The sequence below is a fragment of the Microcaecilia unicolor genome, chromosome 10 (assembly GCF_901765095.1).
Source record: "Microcaecilia unicolor chromosome 10, aMicUni1.1, whole genome shotgun sequence".
NCBI lineage: Eukaryota > Metazoa > Chordata > Amphibia > Gymnophiona > Siphonopidae > Microcaecilia > Microcaecilia unicolor.
The window spans coordinates 22,964,368-22,982,275 of NC_044040.1; the positions used below are offsets into that span (position 1 = coordinate 22,964,368).

Here is a 17,908-nt window from a genome sequence, read left to right on the forward strand (position 1 = left end):
CGAAGGAATCAATTCACATTCGCAGGCGCAGCTCATTAGCATAGCCCCGCCCCCTTCCGTAACTGTTGCCATTGTTGGGCCCAAGAGTTTCAGCTAACCTCTTTGGTTAGGGCGAAGGCTGCCGCTGCACTTGTGACCCGGAAGCAGAAGTGAAACCAGACAAGGAGGAGGGAGGGCATTGGTGCCATGCCAGCCTGGACCTGAGTGCAAACGTGTGGTTGACCGATAGCTGCGGATCCTCGTGGGTAAGAGATTAGCTGCCTTGCCCGTCAATCTTCTGCTACTTTCCCTTTTCCCCCAATTCTGTGGTTTCAGGCACCCCCCCCCCCCAATCTGATGCATTATGGGACCCGCAGCACTCGATGTTAATGGGTTAATCAGGGATTACACTATTTTGGGACGTAAATTCAAATCCTGAACTGGCCAAAACGTCTCTCTTATGGAATTGGACAAAATAGTGTGAATGTTATGTTAGTCATAAATAGACTACCCTACCCATCTTCAAATCCTTGCTCAAAGCCCACCTCTTCAATGTTGCTTTCCGCACCTAACCTTTATACCTTTCAGGAAATCTAGACTACTACTACTACTTAACATTTCTAGAGTGCTACTAGGGTTACGCAGCGCTGTACAATTTAACAAAGAGAGACAGTCCCTGCTCAAAGAGCATACAATCTAATAGACAAGTGAACGGTCGGTCCGATAGGGGCAGTCAAATTGGGGCAGTCTAGATTCACTGAACAGTAAGGGTTAGGTGCTGAACGTAACATTGAAGAGGTGGGCTTTAAGCAAAGACTTGAAGACGGGCAGGGAGGGGGCTTGGCGTAAGGGCTCAGGAAGGTTGTTCCAAGCATAGGGTGAGGCGAGGCAGAATGAGCGGAGCCTGGAGTTGGCGGTGGTCAGGGTTGCCAGGTGGAAAAAATTTTTCCCACCCAATCGAGCCCAAATCCAGCCCAAAACCCGCCCAAAGTCAACCCCCGCCCCTGACACCCCCACCCCCGCGTCATCATCCCCGCCGTCATCAACCCCGCCCCGCCGTCATCAACCCCGCCTCCCCCGTCATCGGCCCCACCCGAAACATCACTAACCCCGCCCCCCACGGCCGAAAAAAAACGCTTTTAAAACCGCCCAAATGACCCAAAAGGAGCCCAAAAAACCGCAACCCGCCGCGGGCAAAAATTTCCCGCGGCAGGTCGCGGAAAACCGCCCAATTGGGTGGTAAAACCGCCCACCTGGCAACACTGGCGGTGGTGGAGAAGGGTACTGAGAGGAGGGATTTATCCTGTGTACGGAGGTTACGGGCGGGAACGTAAGGGGAGATGAGGGTAGAAAGATAGTGAGGGGCAGCAGACCGAGTGCATTTGTAGGTAAGAAGGAGAAGCTTGAATTGAATGCGGTATCTGATCGGAAGCCAGTGGAGTGACCTGAGGAGAGGGGTGATATGAGTATATCGGTTCTGGCAGAATATGAGACGTGCAGCAGAGTTCTGAACAGATTGAAGGGGGGATAGATGGCTAAGTGGGAGACTGCCCCTATTTGACTGACTGTACATTTGTCCTTTAGATTGTAAGCTCCTTTGAGCAGGGACTGTCCTTCTATGTTAAATTGTACAGTGCTGCGTAACCCTAGTAGCGCTTTAGAAATGTCTAGTAGTAGTAGACATAAAAACAAAGCAAGTGGGGAAAGCGTGTGGAGTAGTATAGCGTATGGATTTTTCCCCATCCCTCTACGTGTAAATTATGTGTTCTTGTTGGGGGGGGGCACTTTATGTGTGTGTGTGTGTATGCATGCATGCATGTGTTCTCATGTGTGTTTGTGTTCTACGTGTCTGTGATCAGGAGATGAGGGGAAGGCAGTGAGATGCAATTCCTGAACATGTTACAGTGAATCACTGTATGTATATTGCAGCTACTGGAGCTGTCTTTCCGGTATAAATATATTGTGGCAATTTTTGTTGGAGGTTCACTTATTTTCCGCTTCCCACTAGATGCAGAAACGTCCCTTATACAGCAGATATTCTCCTTCCAGTTCTGCTCCCACTGCCTTCCCATTTGGCTGGATTCTACCTACAGTCTACTGCCAGTTACAGTGGACAGGCCAGGGCAACCTCACAGAAATGGGAGTGGGGAAACTAGAGAACTGCAGATAGGTAATATGTATGAATATTTTTCTAAGTTTAAAATTTCTGTAGTTCTGTGTTTTTGGCCATTAATGTACAATTAAAAACCAGGCAGTTGCCAATCCTATCTTCCTGATTCCTCAGCACATCACAGACATTCCCCCCCCCCCCCACCCCAAACATACAGAGGCAAAGTTGGCAATATATATATAGAAAAATAAGCAATAAGGAAATATTAACATTCCTTATGTATGCATCGGTGGGGTCTACATTGCTTTTGACTTGTAACCATTCGCCCCCACCTACCCTCCTCTCCTCTTTCCTCTACACATTAATTGATTTGCTTGCTTTATTTTTTGTCTATTAGATTGTAAGCTCTTTGAGCAGGGACTGTCATTCTTCTATGTTTGTGCAGCGCTGCGTACCCTTTGTAGCGCTATAGAAATGCTAAATAGTAGTAGTAGTATTTTGTTGGACATTTGTTGTGTCTGTCGGTGAGGTAGCTAAATTTTTTTTTGGGGGGGGGAAGGGAACACTCGTGGGTAAGGGAGGGGGAGGGGTAGTTTGGATCTTGTATGGATAATTGTGGGGCACTAGTTTTGGGAGTGAGTAGTTTGTAGGGTGAGTAGGGTATTTTTTTTGAGTATGGCGTAGTTGTGGAGATAGTTTTGGGGTGGGTCAGTTGTAAGGTAGGTTTTTTTTTTTTTTTTTTGAGTGGGTCAGTTTTCAGGAATTAGCATTGAGTAGGTTCAGTGGGGAGGTAGGGGGTGCTTTTGTTTTCTTGGTAGAGGTTGCCAAGTAGGATCTATGTTAATGACCCCTATCTTTGTTGTAACCCGGGGTTTGAGGGTAGGAAAGGGGTATTTGAGGGTTGGGAGTTGTGTCTGGAGTTAAATCAGCGTTGTGTATATTCTGTGTGGGTTGGTGGCCCTTCCTCCTAGAGCTCGAAGTGCCTTGTTGAACATGTGAAGGTTGCTCCTGGTGTGTCGGACATGCAGTGCTGTGTTGGGGGTGGGTGTTGGTTTGAGTAGGTTCAGTGGGGAGGTAGGGGGTGCTTTTGTTTTCTTGGTAGAGGTTGCCAAGTAGGATCTATGTTAATGACCCCTATCTTTGTTGTAACCCGGGGTTTGAGGGTAGGAAAGGGGTATTTGAGGGTTGGGAGTTGTGTCTGGAGTTAAATCAGCGTTGTGTATATTATACTGTCTGGTCCTTTTAAAAAAAACATCCTCTTAGTATTCTGACAATAAGGTCATTGATGCAGTGCTGATTCCAAAAAATGCTTACCCACAGAGGTGCTTTGTGGTGTCTGTGTGAGTGGATTCTTGTCTTCGGCATTTGGTCCATTTCCCCAATGTAGCACCTTCACAGTTTTTGCCTTGAATGCTATACATTATGTTTGAGCATGAGTAGAATCCAACACATACCAAAGGATCCCACAGTTACCCACATCTCTCTATATAAAAGGCAACACCAATGTTCTATGAAGCCTCCAGCCGGAAGTGTGAAGGGGGAGAGATATCCGGTTTCCCCATGAGTGTCTGCCCCGTCCTCTCTGTAACACAAACAGTCAGTGAAGGAAAACACAGCAAAGCAGTGAAGGACTCAGAGGGGGGAGGGGAGAGAGGGCAGAGGGCAGGGACACACACACTCCCACATGCACACAGAAGAAAACCTTGCTAGCCCCCGTTTCATTTGCATCAGAAATGGGGCTTTTTTACTAGTGGGAAAATATTCAACACGAAGGGATCCAACTGATGTAATTATCAGTGCGTACATCATCAATCAAAAATTAAAGTACATGGTGAAGTGCCTCTGTTTGCCCTTCCTGAGGTCTGTTTGTCTTGCTGTGTCACTCCCATCTGTACACACTGCAGTAAATTAGAGAAATGAACACTTGGCATGGGACAGGAGACACCATCATCAGGCAATGTACAGAGGGGTAAAAGTGACATTCTGTTTCATCTGGAAACCTTGTGAGGTGAGTTTTATTAGTCAGAAAGCCCACGCTGCCATTACTCTGCACCCAAAACGCAAAAGAGAGAGAAAACTGAGCAGCCCTTTGTTCTTAAAGAGCACAAACATATCATTCCATCCAAAATCTCTCTATATAAAAGGCAACACCAACGTTCTATGAAGCCTCCAGCCGGAAGTGTGAAGGGGGCGAGATATCCGGTTACCCTATGAGTGTCTGCCCCGCCCTCTCTGTAACACAGTCAGTGAAGGAAAACAGCAGAGCACGAAATCAAATCGCTGGCTCTGTAACAGTGAAGGACTCAGAGGGGGGAGGGGAGAGAGGCCAGAGGGCAGGGACACACACACTCCCACATGCACACAGAAGAAAACATTGCTAGCCCCCCCCCCCCCCCCCCCCCCGTTTCGTTTGCATCAGAAACGGGGCTTTTTTACTAGTAAATTAATAAATGCCTGGATTGTAGGACTTGATTTTGCTTTTTACCTTTATGTATGCTCTGCTTTTCTAATCAGTGTATGCTCAGAACATATCTTTTAAGATTATTTTCCTCAATACCATTTGTCACCTGATATTAATGCTCCTAGGTTTAAGAATGGAGCTGTCTCTTCAAACATTTAAAAAGGCATACCCTACCAATCCAACATAAATGCCTGATCTCTGCAACACAACAAAACTAAAGTACGTAATGGACATAACACAACTCTTCTGTTGTATGATTCCCTAATGTGGCTGTGCCACGTGAACTTTATCTTACCACAACATCACTTTGTATTTGTTTATACCGGAGCCTGCAAAGGCCTCTCCGGTACTATGTAAGCCACATTGAGCCTACAAATAGGTGGGAAAATGTGGGACACAAATGTAACAAATAAACATTTAAATCAGGCCTTAAAACTTGTTTCTTTGCTAAGACGTTTGCTTCATAAAGCAGCCTTAATTATTGTCATCTAGCAACACCTTAGTGAGGACTAAGGTTCTGGGATTTAAGGCAGCAAATTCTTTGGCTATACTTCTGTCTTTCCTGTTGATTGTAGCTCCTTTTCGCAGGTGTTTTTTTTTTGGGGGGGGGGGGGGGAGATTTGCTTTTTTTGGATTTTCCTTCTCCCTCTCCCGTTAATAACTCCTGTCCTAGAAAATAATTGTCTTCAGAATGAGACGGCTTTGGAGTGGAGGAGTGGCCTAGTGGTTAGAGTGGTGGACTTTGGTCCTGGGGAACTGGGTTCGATTCCCACTGCAGGGGCACAGGCAGTTCCTTGTGACTCTGGGCAAGTCACTTAACCCTCCATTGCCCCATGTAAGCCGCATTGAGCCTGCCATGAGTGGGAAAGCGCGGGGTACAAATGTAACAAAAATAAAATAATCAGATCATTCTTTGACCAAAAAGCCTTTGCACTGTTAGTTCAAATGTTAGTCCTACCGCACCTCGATTACTGTAATATCTTAGTTCTTGGTTTTTAGTGTCAATATCAGAATAAAATTGCAAATTATACAGAACACAGCTGCTAGACTAATTTTCAATCTGAATAGATATACTAGCGTATCATCGTACATGATCAAACTGCACTGGCTTCCCATAACAGAAAGAATTAGCCTATTCAGCCAAGGCGAAGCAGTCTTTAGAAAGACGCACAAGGTAATACGGTGCTTTTCAGAGGTGAAACCGCCCCTTTCTAAAGACTGCTTCACCTTGGCCTTGTAGGCCTAATGATACAGTAGTTGACCAATCCACACACGCATTTCTGATGAGACTCCTGAGACAGGCTTTCATGCCGAAACACGGTACCATGTCGAGTCTTCAAATATATACGAGTGCATCTACTACAAATAAAGACTGTACTCTATAAACTGGTGGTTCCATGGTTTGTCTTTGAAGAGCCTTCCTTCGTTCTCCACTCCCTGTCGGCGTTTTTCTCTGTTCCTGTGGGGATTTTTTGTGTTCCTCCACTTCAGTGGCTACCCTCTGTGTATTATTTTTGTAAACCACATACAGGTTTTTTTTTCTAATGGGCAGCGTATCAATTAAATTTGATAGTGCAACTGTAATATCCAGAACAAATAATTTTTGAAATTATTAGAAATAAACTGAGTTATGTTGCAAATTGGCGTGTGATCCACTTGTGCCCGTCTGACCAGCCGTGCTAATTATTTTTTTCTTTTCTGTTTCAGGCAGTGCTGGCAGGAGCGCTTAAGTGTTAACTCTGCTGCAATGGAGAAGTTTGGCATGAGCTTTGGTGGGGGACCGAGCAAGAAAGAACTGCTTGAGACCATTGAGGGGCAGCGGAAGCAACTGATTCAGTACCAAGCCCGCCTGAAAGATGTGGTCCGTGCATATAAGAGCCTCCTTAAAGAGAAAGAGGCTTTGGAGGCTAGCTTAAAAGTGTTGTCCGTGTCCCAGGAAGCTGACACTGCACAGGAGAATGTTGATGCAGTAGGTATTGCTGTTGCCCGGGTGGAGCCAATGGACGACCTATGCTCAGTACATAGCGAGGACAGTATTGGCACAAGCACCAGCATGGACACTGGCACCAGTTTGACCAGTGCCAAAGGGGAAATACCTGAGGAAGACATACCGGTTGTTGATGCGGCCACTGTAACTGGTGCCCCTCGGTCAGAGGAGGCCAGTGGTTCCGAGAGTGGCGTCAGCACTGGAAGTTGCGAGGGCACAGTAGCCGCTGCCACCAGTGCTGATACTGAGAAAAAGGTTCTTCACTTAAAGGCGCAGTTAGCAACCTTGACCAGTTCCCTGGCAACTGTGACGCAAGAGAAGTCACGAATGGAAGCCTCCTATCAGGCTGACAAGAAACTGATGAAGCAGGAGATGGAGGAGCTGACCAAGAAGCTAGAGGCAGAGAAGAGCAGCTTGGAGGTAGAACAGAAGGCCTTGCAGGAGCAGTTGGCGGAAACCAAGGCCCGTCTGATAACCCAGCAGCATGAGCGTGCTCAGGAGCAGAATGACCATGCCCTCATGCTGCGTGAGTTGCAGAAGCTGCTGCAGGAGGAGCGGGACCTGCGGCAAGACTGCGAGCTCAAGCTAGAGGAGACCCGGGAGGTGCTGGCTAGCAGGGTAGACGTGGCTGAGCGTGTGGAAGGTTACGAGGCCCGGGCCCAGCAGCTGAGCAAGGTTCTGGAGGAGTTACGTAGTGAACTGCAGGCTGTGCAGGAAGAGAAACATAGTCCTGATCCGCGCTTGCAGGAGCTCCAAGAGGAGATGTCCAGTATGAAAAACCACTTTCAGATGCAGCTGCTGCAGGAGATGAGGAAGGTAGGGAAAGCAGTCAATAAGATTGTACCTGTCATCCAAACAGGATTATAACATGCTGTACAGTTCATTTCTACAAAGCCGTTCATTTCAAGTGGATATGGCCTTCACTTTGAGCTGCTTGTTGGCATGCTGGGCAGATATAGATTGAACATGGCAATAAGAACAGAAGAATACAGACCCTCGCAGTATAACAGAAAAGTCAAACACAGCGAGGGCGACAAAAAGACTGAACAGCAGACGATGTCTAATATATTGAAGGTTTATTTACAACATCCAGGACTTACACAAATTGTGTTTCGGCCAAAAGTGGCCTGCCTCATGAGTCCTTTTGGATGCATGGACTTCCTAGCTAGCCTTTTTGATAATACATATAAAGTTGTATACGTATTGAAAACTGTGTCAACTTACTACTGATTCTCCATGACCAAACGCCGACGCTGGACCTCTCAAGAGTACAAGCTGAATAAAAGCTTCAATGTATAGAACATAGTCTGCTGTTCAGTCTTTTTGTCACCCTCACTGTGTTTGATTTGGGTATAGGTTGAAATCCCAACTTTATAAATATAGTGCCACAACCAAAGTGTTTGCCCCCAAGAGCTTACATCACATTATGAGCACAGGGAGAATAAGTGACATGTGAGAGAATCCCACAGTGAGTGGTTGAAGTGGGACTGGAAACTGTATTGACGATTTTTACGGTGCCCTACTTTGACCGTTTGTTTACTCTGTTCACACTGAAGTTCTCCAAATTGAGAAACGGTGAACCTTTTGAAGGAGATCTGACCTGCTGTCCCCTGCTTCCTTGTGCTGAGGCACTGTGCTTGACACATGACTTTGTCGTGCCTGTGTCTTGTCCATATTTCTTTCCTGTCTGCACTGAATCTCTGGCATTGTGACATATGACGTTGTTTTGACCAGTATGTCTCTTTCCTACAGGCAGCTCTGGCAGATGAGCAGCTTCGCCAGCACTCCCAGATGGAGGAGCAGCGAGTTGCCAGCCTGGAAGCTCGGATCTCGGAAGTCTCTGAACTCTTAGGCACCTATGAGAAAGCCAAACAGAAGGATCAGATGACCATTCAGAAGCTGAAGGAACGGATAGTACAGTTGGACATGGAGAACAAGACCCTGGCCATTGCCGCATCCAGCAGGTCCTTGGCAGACTTGAACGTGGAAGAGACTAACTTGGACATTAACGTGCTAAAGGATAAAATGGAAAAGCTGAAGAAGATGCTGCAGCTGGCAGCTAAGAGAAGCCCCCATTCCCTAGACATTGAGAAGCTCTGTGAGATGGAACTAGCTGGTCACACAGAGGCAGCAGATGGAGAGAAGGCCACAGCCCTGTACTACCAGCAAGAATTGAAGCAACTTAAGGAAGAGTTTGAGCGGTACAAGATGAGGGCTCAAGTGGTCCTCAAGAACAAGACCACAAAAGATGGGAACCTGGCCAAAGAGCTGGAGGACACACAGGAGCAACTGGCAGAGTTGAAGGAAAAGTACATTTCTCTACGGCTGTCCTTTGAGGAGACTGAGAAGCAGCATGCACAGGAGATGGAAGGCAAGAAGCAAGAGATTGCCCAGCTGCTGCTAAGCCACAAACAGGAGCTGGAGAAATGCCAAACAGATTACAGAGAGAAGACGCTGAGACTGGAAGAGGAGATGCACAAACAGAGGGACCGAGCCTTGGCTATCTTGGCAGAAAAAGACCAAGAGCTGGAACAGATAAGATCCATGCCCCCACCCTATGGGCTTCAGATACCCAAGAATTACATGACAGCAGGGACCGAAGCCAGCTCTAACCATTCAGAAGGAGGTTTCTCACAGGATAATCTCACACAGGCTCTGCAGCTGAACTCTACTTGCGAGCCCACCTTCTTTCTGTATGTGGAGCAGCTGTCACGCAAAGAGGTGGAGATTGGGGCCCTGAGGAAACAAAAGCACCAGCTGGAGATAGAGGTGCACCAGCTTCAGGAGAGGCTCCTGACTGACGGGGAGCAGCACAAAGAAGAACTGTCCTTCCTGAAGGACCAGATTCAGAAGAACGTTCGGGACAAGAGCCGGGAAGGAGCCAATCTGGAGTATCTGAAGAACATAGTATACCGGTTCCTGACTTTGCCAGATTCACTGGGGCGCCAACAGACCCTCACTGCTATCCTGACTATACTGCACTTCAGCCCAGAGGAGAAGCAGGTTGTGATGAGACACACAGTCAGTGGCAGCTGGTGGCTGTCGGGCAAAAGATGAGACAATGCCTGCCACCTGGCATTATTACCCTGCCCTTACCAAGAGGGAAGCTCACTTCACATGGAGGTGAGCATGCACCTGCTGTACTGAGTCAGATTTGATACAGACTTTTTTTTTTTTTTATCAGGTGGAACCAATAGCTGGGGCCCGTCAACTCCAGCACTGAACAGTTTTATAGAGGGGAGGAAAGAGATTTGGGGAGCATGTGAGTGGAAGGTGGACTGTCTCTTATTGAGCTATTCCTAATACTCTCTGCCCTATTCAGGGACATCATCTCTCCATCGGTGTGATGGAAAGGTTCCATGGGCAAACATTCATCTCCTGGGGTGAGGGAGGCTTACACCCCACCCAAATGCATTCTATTCTCTTCCTGAGAATTTTCTTAGATATCTTCTTGAGAATCCCCAAGTTCCCCTGCTCCTTGGGTAGTATTCCCATAATGCACCACAACTTGTATATTTGCATATTTGCACAGCACATTTTGGGACTAAGCTCAGCTTTAGCCTGCGTGTGCTTTCACCGCCACAGCACCTGCAGACAGCTGCCAGTGGGCTCCTGTCTCAGAGGCATTCTCTGGTTTTGTTCCTAAGATGCAACAGGCATGAAGTCTAGGTTTACCAGGGTATTGGTGGCCCATGCCATCTCAGGTTATGATATAGAGGACACGTCGGTTCTATTGCAGCTGTATCAGGCCACGCCTGGCAGTATCGGGAACCCTCTGTGCTGGCCAGTGTTTCTTTAGCTCTTAAAATGTGCCCACCACTCATTTTGCTTCATAATACTGGAGCTAAATATGTTTTATCTTAAAATGACTCTTAGCAGCAGTAAAGTGATGTAAAGATGTCTTTTTATGCTACCTTTTGAAGGCAAAAAAAAGGATTGTGAAATTATGTGCGTGTGAACATGTTCTTAATAACTTTCTAGGCTGCTGTTTGAAAGATCTAAGTGCCTAAATTTTAAAGTGTCAGACTTCAATGTCTTCCAAAATAAACATTCTCCTCTGCTATTTGCTTACATTTAGGTGCTTAAAAAGTGGGCAGGGCCGGATTGGGCCATAAAAGTATTTGTCCAAAAATATTTTTGTCTGGATGGATTACAATAACATGGAATTGACATCAATTAAAAACAAACCAAAATTTGACATCAAATCCATATTTGAACAAAAAGGAACACTGTGCAGCAGTGCGTCCGAGCGTACCTTTAAGTGGATATTCAGGGAGAGAGGCAATTATCTGGGTGCTAGTGGATGTCACAGATTAAATTTTGCATATCTTAAGCCTGCTGTGTCAGGATCAGAAGGTTATTATTATTAGCATTTGTATAGCGCTACCAGACGCACACAGCGCTGAACACATGACACAAAGAGACAGTCCGTGCTCAAAAGAGCTTACAATCTAAATAATACAGACAGACAAGACAGTTCCGGGTGAGGGAAGTAATGAGTGAGAAGGAAGGAAGGGACAGCAGATCGCCAAGACCTGTCGTTTCTTTCTGTACAACATCCGTAAAATCCGCCCCTTTCTTTCTGAGCACTCTACCAAAACCCTCGTTCACACCCTTGTCACCTCTCGTTTAGACTACTGCAATCTGCTTCTTGCTGGCCTCCCACTTAGTCACCTCTCCCCTCTCCAGTCCGTTCAAAACTCTGCCTCCCGTCTCGTCTTCCGCCAGGGTCGCTTTACTCATACTACCCCTCTCAAGTCGCTTCACTGGCTCCCTATCCGTTTTCGTATCCTGTTCAAACTTGTTCTACTAACCTATAAATGTACTCACTCTGCTGCTCCCCAGTATCTCTTCACACTCGTCCTTCCCTACACCCCTTCCAGTGCACTCCGCTCCATGGATAAATCCTTCTTATCTGTTCCCTTCTCCACTACTGCCAACTCCAGACTTCGCGCCTTCTGTCTCGCTGCACCCTACGCCTGGAATAAACTTCCTGAGCCCCTACGTCTTGCCCCATCCTTGGCCACCTTTAAATCTAGACTGAAAGCCCACCTCTTTAACATTGCTTTTGACTCGTAACCACTTGTAACCACTCGCCTCCACCTACCCTCTTCTCCTCCTTCCTGTACACATTAATTGATTTGATTTGCTTACTTTATTTCTTGTCTATTAGATTGTAAGCTCTTTGAGCAGGGACTGTCTTTCCTCTATGTTTGTGCAGCGCTTCGTACGCCTTGTAGCGCTATAGAAATGCTAAATAGTAGTAGTAGTGGCTAGGAGCTGAAAGCAGCAGTGAAAAAGGTGGGTTTTCAGCATGGATTTGAAAACAGGTAGAGATGGAGCTAGACGTATAGGTCCAGGAAGTCTATTCCAGGCATAAGGTGCCGCGAGAGAAAAGGAACAAAGCCTGGAGTTAGCAGTGGAGGAGAAGGTGGCTGAATATCACTGATATCTGGTTAGCACCGAGTCCCTCAACTAAAATACCTCCAATCTCTCCCAATTTAAAGTGCTTAATTTTTAGCTAGACATCAATTTATCCCACCAAAAGTGTTTGATCTTTAGGGCCAAATTAAAAACAGTTTGTCTAGGTTAACTCCCAAAGTTACCATTTTAAGTATCAACCCAAGGAAAACCAACAGGTACTGATTTACAGTATCGAATGCCTATCTGTGCAAATGAATAGTTGTTTAGCTGTCATAAATTTAGTCTTCCAGAGGTCAGATCTCATTAGTGTGGGATACTATAAGGTGAAATCAGGGATTCTCAATCCATTCCTTGGAACATCCTGTCAGTCTGTCTTTGAATGAAGATGTTCACCATGAATATGCACGAGACAAATTTGCTTGCACTGCCTCCATTGGATGCAGATCTACCTCATGCAAATTCATTGTGGGTATCCTGAAAAGCCAGCTGGCTGGGTATGTCCTGGATTGGGTTTGAGAACCTCTGGATTAGGCGAATGACGGTCCTTTTCATTTAAGTCAGATCACTAAAAATGCATTGATAAAAGTAACAGAAAAGTAACGTGTTCAGTGGTAGTCTCACAACCACACTATTGTCCATGCACCACGCGGCTGAAAAGTGAAAAATTCTCTGTTTAACTTTATCCCTGCTATTTGTGTGTTCCAAGCCGGAGAGAGAATTTATCCATCTACTTGGTGAATATTCTAGATCGTTAATTTTTTGGCCTGGTCCTGGAAATGCCTCTAACCCACCTCTGACAGAGCATCACAATTTTGGCCAGATACCCCCTCATTCTGTAATCTCGTGTGCACATTTTTATGCTTACGCACAAAATTACATGTGCAGGTTATAGAATAGTGCCAGTTATGCACGTAACTTAATTGGCAAATTAGCTGCTAATTAGCACTAAGAACAATAATTGGAGTTAATTGGCACTAATTTGCAGTTACACACTTGGGCCCAATACCGCCAGAATAGCGTAGGGAGTGAACTCTATTGATCAACACGAATGACGTGCAAATACAACTGTGGTCGTAGCATTGATCATGAGGGAGTTTTTAGAGTGTTAAGGGGAGGATTGTGCCTGGGTATGCGCTCAAGAGCATGCCCAGGCACAATCCTCCCGCAGAAGAGGTTAGGTCCAGAGAAAAGCCCCGACTTGTCAAAAGCTCTGGTGGGACGGTGGACTCCCAGACTCCCTCCCCAATACCACCCCAAAACATGTAAATCCCACCCTCCCTGAAAATCAAATCCCTCGTGGTCCAGTGGGACCCTTAGCCAGGACCATGACCGACCTCCCTCCCCCCACCCCAAAGGCTAGCCCTGGTGGTCCCCTCCCCTCCTACCTTGAAGAGAGAGGACAAAGGCTCCCTCCCTCCTGGGTACCTCCTCGAAATGGCGGCCCCCTGCTCAGTGCATCCTTGGATGCACTGGGCGGGGCTTAACTACCATGTAAGGGCTTTTGTTGGCAGGGCTTTGGGAGTCTCTCCATTCCTCTCCAATGCCCCGGCAAACTAACACCAGCTCTGAGCTGGCATAGGGTTTGCCGAAGGAAAGGTACCCTTGTTTGCCGCACTGACCACTGAGCATTGGGAAGGAATAAGTAATGACCCGTTTACCATGCATTTGCGTGCTCATTGCGTTTAGAGCAGGCAAGCTCATTATTTCACACGCTCGCCAGCTCTGAACATGCAGCAGTAATAAATGCGGGCACTAGTACGGTACTTATGGCCTGTAGCGCCCACATTTGTTTCTGTGCATTGGGGCCTTAGGTTTCTAGAATAGCAATTAGTACAGTAAACCTATAGCATGTAACTGCAAGGGGAGTGTGCATGTGGGAGGGGCATGGGGAGGTCAGGGGCGTGGCCAGCACATACATGCTAAGATTCTAGAATACTGATAGTTACACACAAAACTGCAACTTTTAGTTGTGGTCTTTTATAGCAGCTATTGACATGTTAGTGCGTAAACGACCACTTACGCCAATATGCTGTATCAGCAGTACATAAGTAATGCCACACTGGGAAAAGACCAAGGGTCCATCGAGCCCAGCATCCTCTCCACGACAGCGGCCAATCCAGGCCAAGGGCACCTGGCAAGCTTCACAAACGTACAAACATTCTGTACGTGTTATTCCCGGAATTGTGGATTTTTCCCAAGTCCGTTTAGTAGTGGTTTACGGACTTGTCCTTTAGGAATCCGTGTAACCCCTTTTTAAACTCTGCCAAGCTAACCGCCTTCACCAATTATAGAATTTGCACTTAGCACACACCATATTATCACCTAAATTTCAGCAACCTTTTCAGATTTACCCCCACAATGACTTCAATGGCCAAAATTTAGCGGTTACTTCCCCTCCCTCCCTTCCCTCCCCATTTTTGAAAAGCCTTTATGTGGTTAATACTGTTCTGACCACTTAAGGGCTTTTAAATGTTGGCCCCTTAAAGTTTTTAAGTGCCTAATTTCATACTAAAACTTAGGTTTTTATTATGAACCAAATTTCAGGACATAATGGGTGAGAGAAATTTCCGTTTCAACGCCAGATCATGGATGTGCGCACTCTTCTCTTAGAAAGTCAGGTTCTGTAGTTCTGGGTAGAAGTTCTTGTTAGTGTCTCTAGTGAGATAGAAGTTTTGCTAGAGATACCTTACTAGTATTATAAGAGGCCTCTTTTTAGAAAAAAAGAAAAACACCTTCACTGTTAAGCAAGACAAACAAAAGAGAGTGAAGATGTAAGCAACCAGATCTATACCACAGCTTTATTCACAGGCATGAGGACCGACAACGGCCATGTCTTCAAATCATTGCTCAAAACCCACCTCTTCAATGTCGCTTTCGGCACCTAACCACAACACCTCTACTCAGGAAATCTAGACTACCCAACTTGACATTTCGTCCTATAGATTGTAAGCTCTTCTGAGCAGGGACCGTCCTTAGTTATTCATTTGTACAGCGCTGCGTAACCCTAGTAGCGCTCTAGAAATGTTAAGTAGTAGTTTTGGTAGTGATGCCTGTGTCGGGGGTTATACGTAGACACAAATGCCAACTCGCCAGCAAAAGCAGAACAGGGTGGTATCAATATGGTATTTAATCTTGCTGTTTGTCATGAATTCCTATGGACAAGTCATATTGGATACGTAAGAGATGTGCCTCAGGTTTCACCGTTTTTGCTGAGTTTCTTTAACGTTTAATTTGTTCCGCTTTTGCTGGTGAGTTGATATTTCATGTCTCTGATTGACACCCCACCCCCCACAATGCAGGCATCGCTGCCGAAACACAACTGTTGTCAGTCTCATTCCTGTGAATAAAGCTGTACCGTAGATCTGGTTGCTTCATCTTTGCTGCTGGCCTCTTGTTTGTCTTCCTGTGTTTAGCACAAGCTTTGGTAAAGCTAAATATGGACTCTTGGAATGGGTGTTGAGCACGGTAAAAGGAACAATCTCTGGGGTCTCTTGAAAAATCATAATGTATGCAATCGGACGAGTGTGAGTGGCCTAGTGGTTAGGGCGGTGGACTTTGGTCCTGGGGAACTGAGGAAGTGAGTTCGATTCCCACTTCAGGCACAGGCAGCTCCTTGTGACTGGGCAAGTCACTTAACCCTCCATTGCCCCATGTAAGCCGCATTGAGCCTGCCATGAGTGGGAAAGCGAAGGGTACAAATGTAACAAAAATAAAATAGATACTATTGGAGATTCTACATGGAATGTTGCTATTCCACTAGCAATATTCCATGTAGAAGGCTGCGCAGGCTTCTGTTTCTGTGAGTCTGACATCCTGCACGTACGTGCAGGACGTCAGACTCACAGAAGCAGAAGCCTGCGCGGCCACATTGGTGATCTGCAAGGGCCGACTTCTACATGGAATGTTGCTAGTGGAATAGCAACATTCCATGTAGAATCTCAAATAGTAGCAACAGTGGAGGAGTGGCCTAGTGGTTAGGGTGGTGGACTTTGGTCCTGAGGAACTGAGTTTGATTCCCACTTCAGGCACAGGCAGCTCCTTGTGACTCTGGGCAAGTCACTTAACCCTCCATTGCCCCATGTAAGCCGCATTGAGCCTGCCATGAGTGGGAAAGCGCAGGGTACAAATGTAACAAAAATAAAATAGATACTATTGCAGATTCTACATGGAATGTTGCTACTCTTGAGATTCTACATGGAATGTTGCTATTCCACTAGCAACATTCCATGTAGAAGCCTGCGCGGCCACATTGGTGATCTGCAAGGGCCGACTTCTACATGGAATGTTGCTAGTGGAATAGCAACATTCCATGTAGAATCTCAAATAGTAGCAACAGTGGAGGAGTGGCCTAGGGGTTAGGGTGGTGGACTTTGGTCCTGGGGAACTGAGGAACTGAGTTCGATTCCCACTTCAGGCACAGGCAGCTCCTTGTGACTCTGGGCAAGTCACTTAACCCTCCATTGCCCCATGTAAGCCGCATTGAGCCTGCCATGAGTGGGAAAGTGCGGGGTACAAATGTAACAAAAAGAATATTTATAATGCACTTTGGTATTTTTTTGACAAAGAGGTGCGGTATTGGAGTGGCCTTCTGAAACCCTGGAATGGTAGCAGAATTAGTCTGCCTCTGGGCAAGAGTCAGAAGATGTTGCAGAAGCTCAGAAACTGCAGGAAGAACTATGACTGCTGGGAAGATGCAGTAAGCTCCAGTGAAACTCTATTCTCAATTGCCCAGCTGACTCCCAGATTAATGAAACATGGCCCAACATTACTTCCTTTCCTAGGTACTATGCTGAATACCCTTCTACTGTTCCTTTTCTTTGTCTATCAGCTACTAATGCTACTGCTGGCCCCTGTAATTATACATTAGTCAGTTCTTCCACATGGCACATTTGTACAGGTTCTCTGTATGTCAACACTTCCGATAATGGTTCTCTAGAATTCCTATCTTCTCCTACTGTATATCCTTCCCACATCTCTATATATAAAAGGCAACACCAACGTTCTATGAAGCCTCCAGCCGGAAGTGTGAAGGGGGAGAGATATCCGGTTTCCCCATGAGTGTCTGCCCCGCCCTCGCTCTCTCTCTAACACAAACACTGAAGGAAAAAACACAGCAAAGCACGAAATCAAATCGCTCTCTCTGTAACAGTGAAGGACTCAGAGGGGGGAGGGGAGAGAGGGCAGAAGCCCTCACTATCTCTGTAACACAAACACAGCAGGAAACTTAACACTGAAGGACTCGACTCCGAGGGGGGAGGGGACAGAGAGCACAGGGGAAGGGAGAGAGGGCAGAGGGCAGGGACACACACACTCCCACATGCACACAGAAGAAAACCTTGCTAGTCCCCGTTTCATTTGCATCAGAAACGGGGCTTTTTTACTAGTCTTTTAATATCACAGTTGGTTTGTGCAGTAGTAGAAATACTTTTACCATCCCTTATTGTTCTGTAACCATTAATAGTTATTCCGTTCTCCCTGTTTTCAATGCTATTTTTACAAATCTGTCTCTGCCCCGTCTAGGTGAATGTTGGTTATGTGATAACCGGTTATATTGTGTTTTACGTAAGACAGCCATTCAAACACACAGCCACACAAAATGGAACTGATTGTGGAGCTGAGAAAAATGAGGGATAGAGGGAGCTCAAAATCCAGGAGCGAGGATGTGGCTGTATTTACATCCAGGGACAAGCACAGAGCAGCACCTTCTTCTGTGCTTATGGATCATTGGAGTGGGGAAATGGGACTTGATATACCGCCTTTCTGTGGTATTTTGCAACTACATTCAAAGCGGTTTACATATATACAGGTACTTATTTTGTACCTGGGGCAATGGAGGGTTAAGTGACTTGCCCACAGTCACAAGGAGCTGCCTTTGAGCTTCTTCCATCTTTTACCCTCACATTGCTTTGATTGATTTCTTGGAGAAAAAAAAGAGAAAAGTGGGGGA

The 17,908-nt window shown here is 46.2% G+C and overlaps 1 protein-coding gene across 3 annotated transcripts; it reads left to right on the forward strand.

Annotated features, from left to right (window-relative positions):
* The first annotated feature begins 117 nt into the window (after positions 1–117).
* On the forward strand, positions 118–10,597 carry LOC115479074 (GRIP and coiled-coil domain-containing protein 1-like). Of its 3 annotated transcripts, XM_030216813.1 has the most exons (4): positions 118–245; positions 1,988–2,149; positions 6,258–7,353; positions 8,290–10,597. In XM_030216813.1, exons 3-4 carry the CDS (start codon positions 6,298–6,300, stop codon positions 9,592–9,594), a joined length of 2,361 nt encoding a protein of 786 aa, XP_030072673.1. In that variant the 5' UTR covers positions 118–245; positions 1,988–2,149; positions 6,258–6,297; the 3' UTR covers positions 9,595–10,597. The 3 variants fall into 3 exon arrangements, with proteins under 3 accessions (XP_030072673.1, XP_030072672.1, XP_030072674.1); XM_030216812.1 differs by lacking the exon at positions 1,988–2,149; XM_030216814.1 differs by lacking the exons at positions 118–245; positions 1,988–2,149 and adding an exon at positions 4,040–4,097.
* Positions 10,598–17,908: the final 7,311 nt, after the last annotated feature.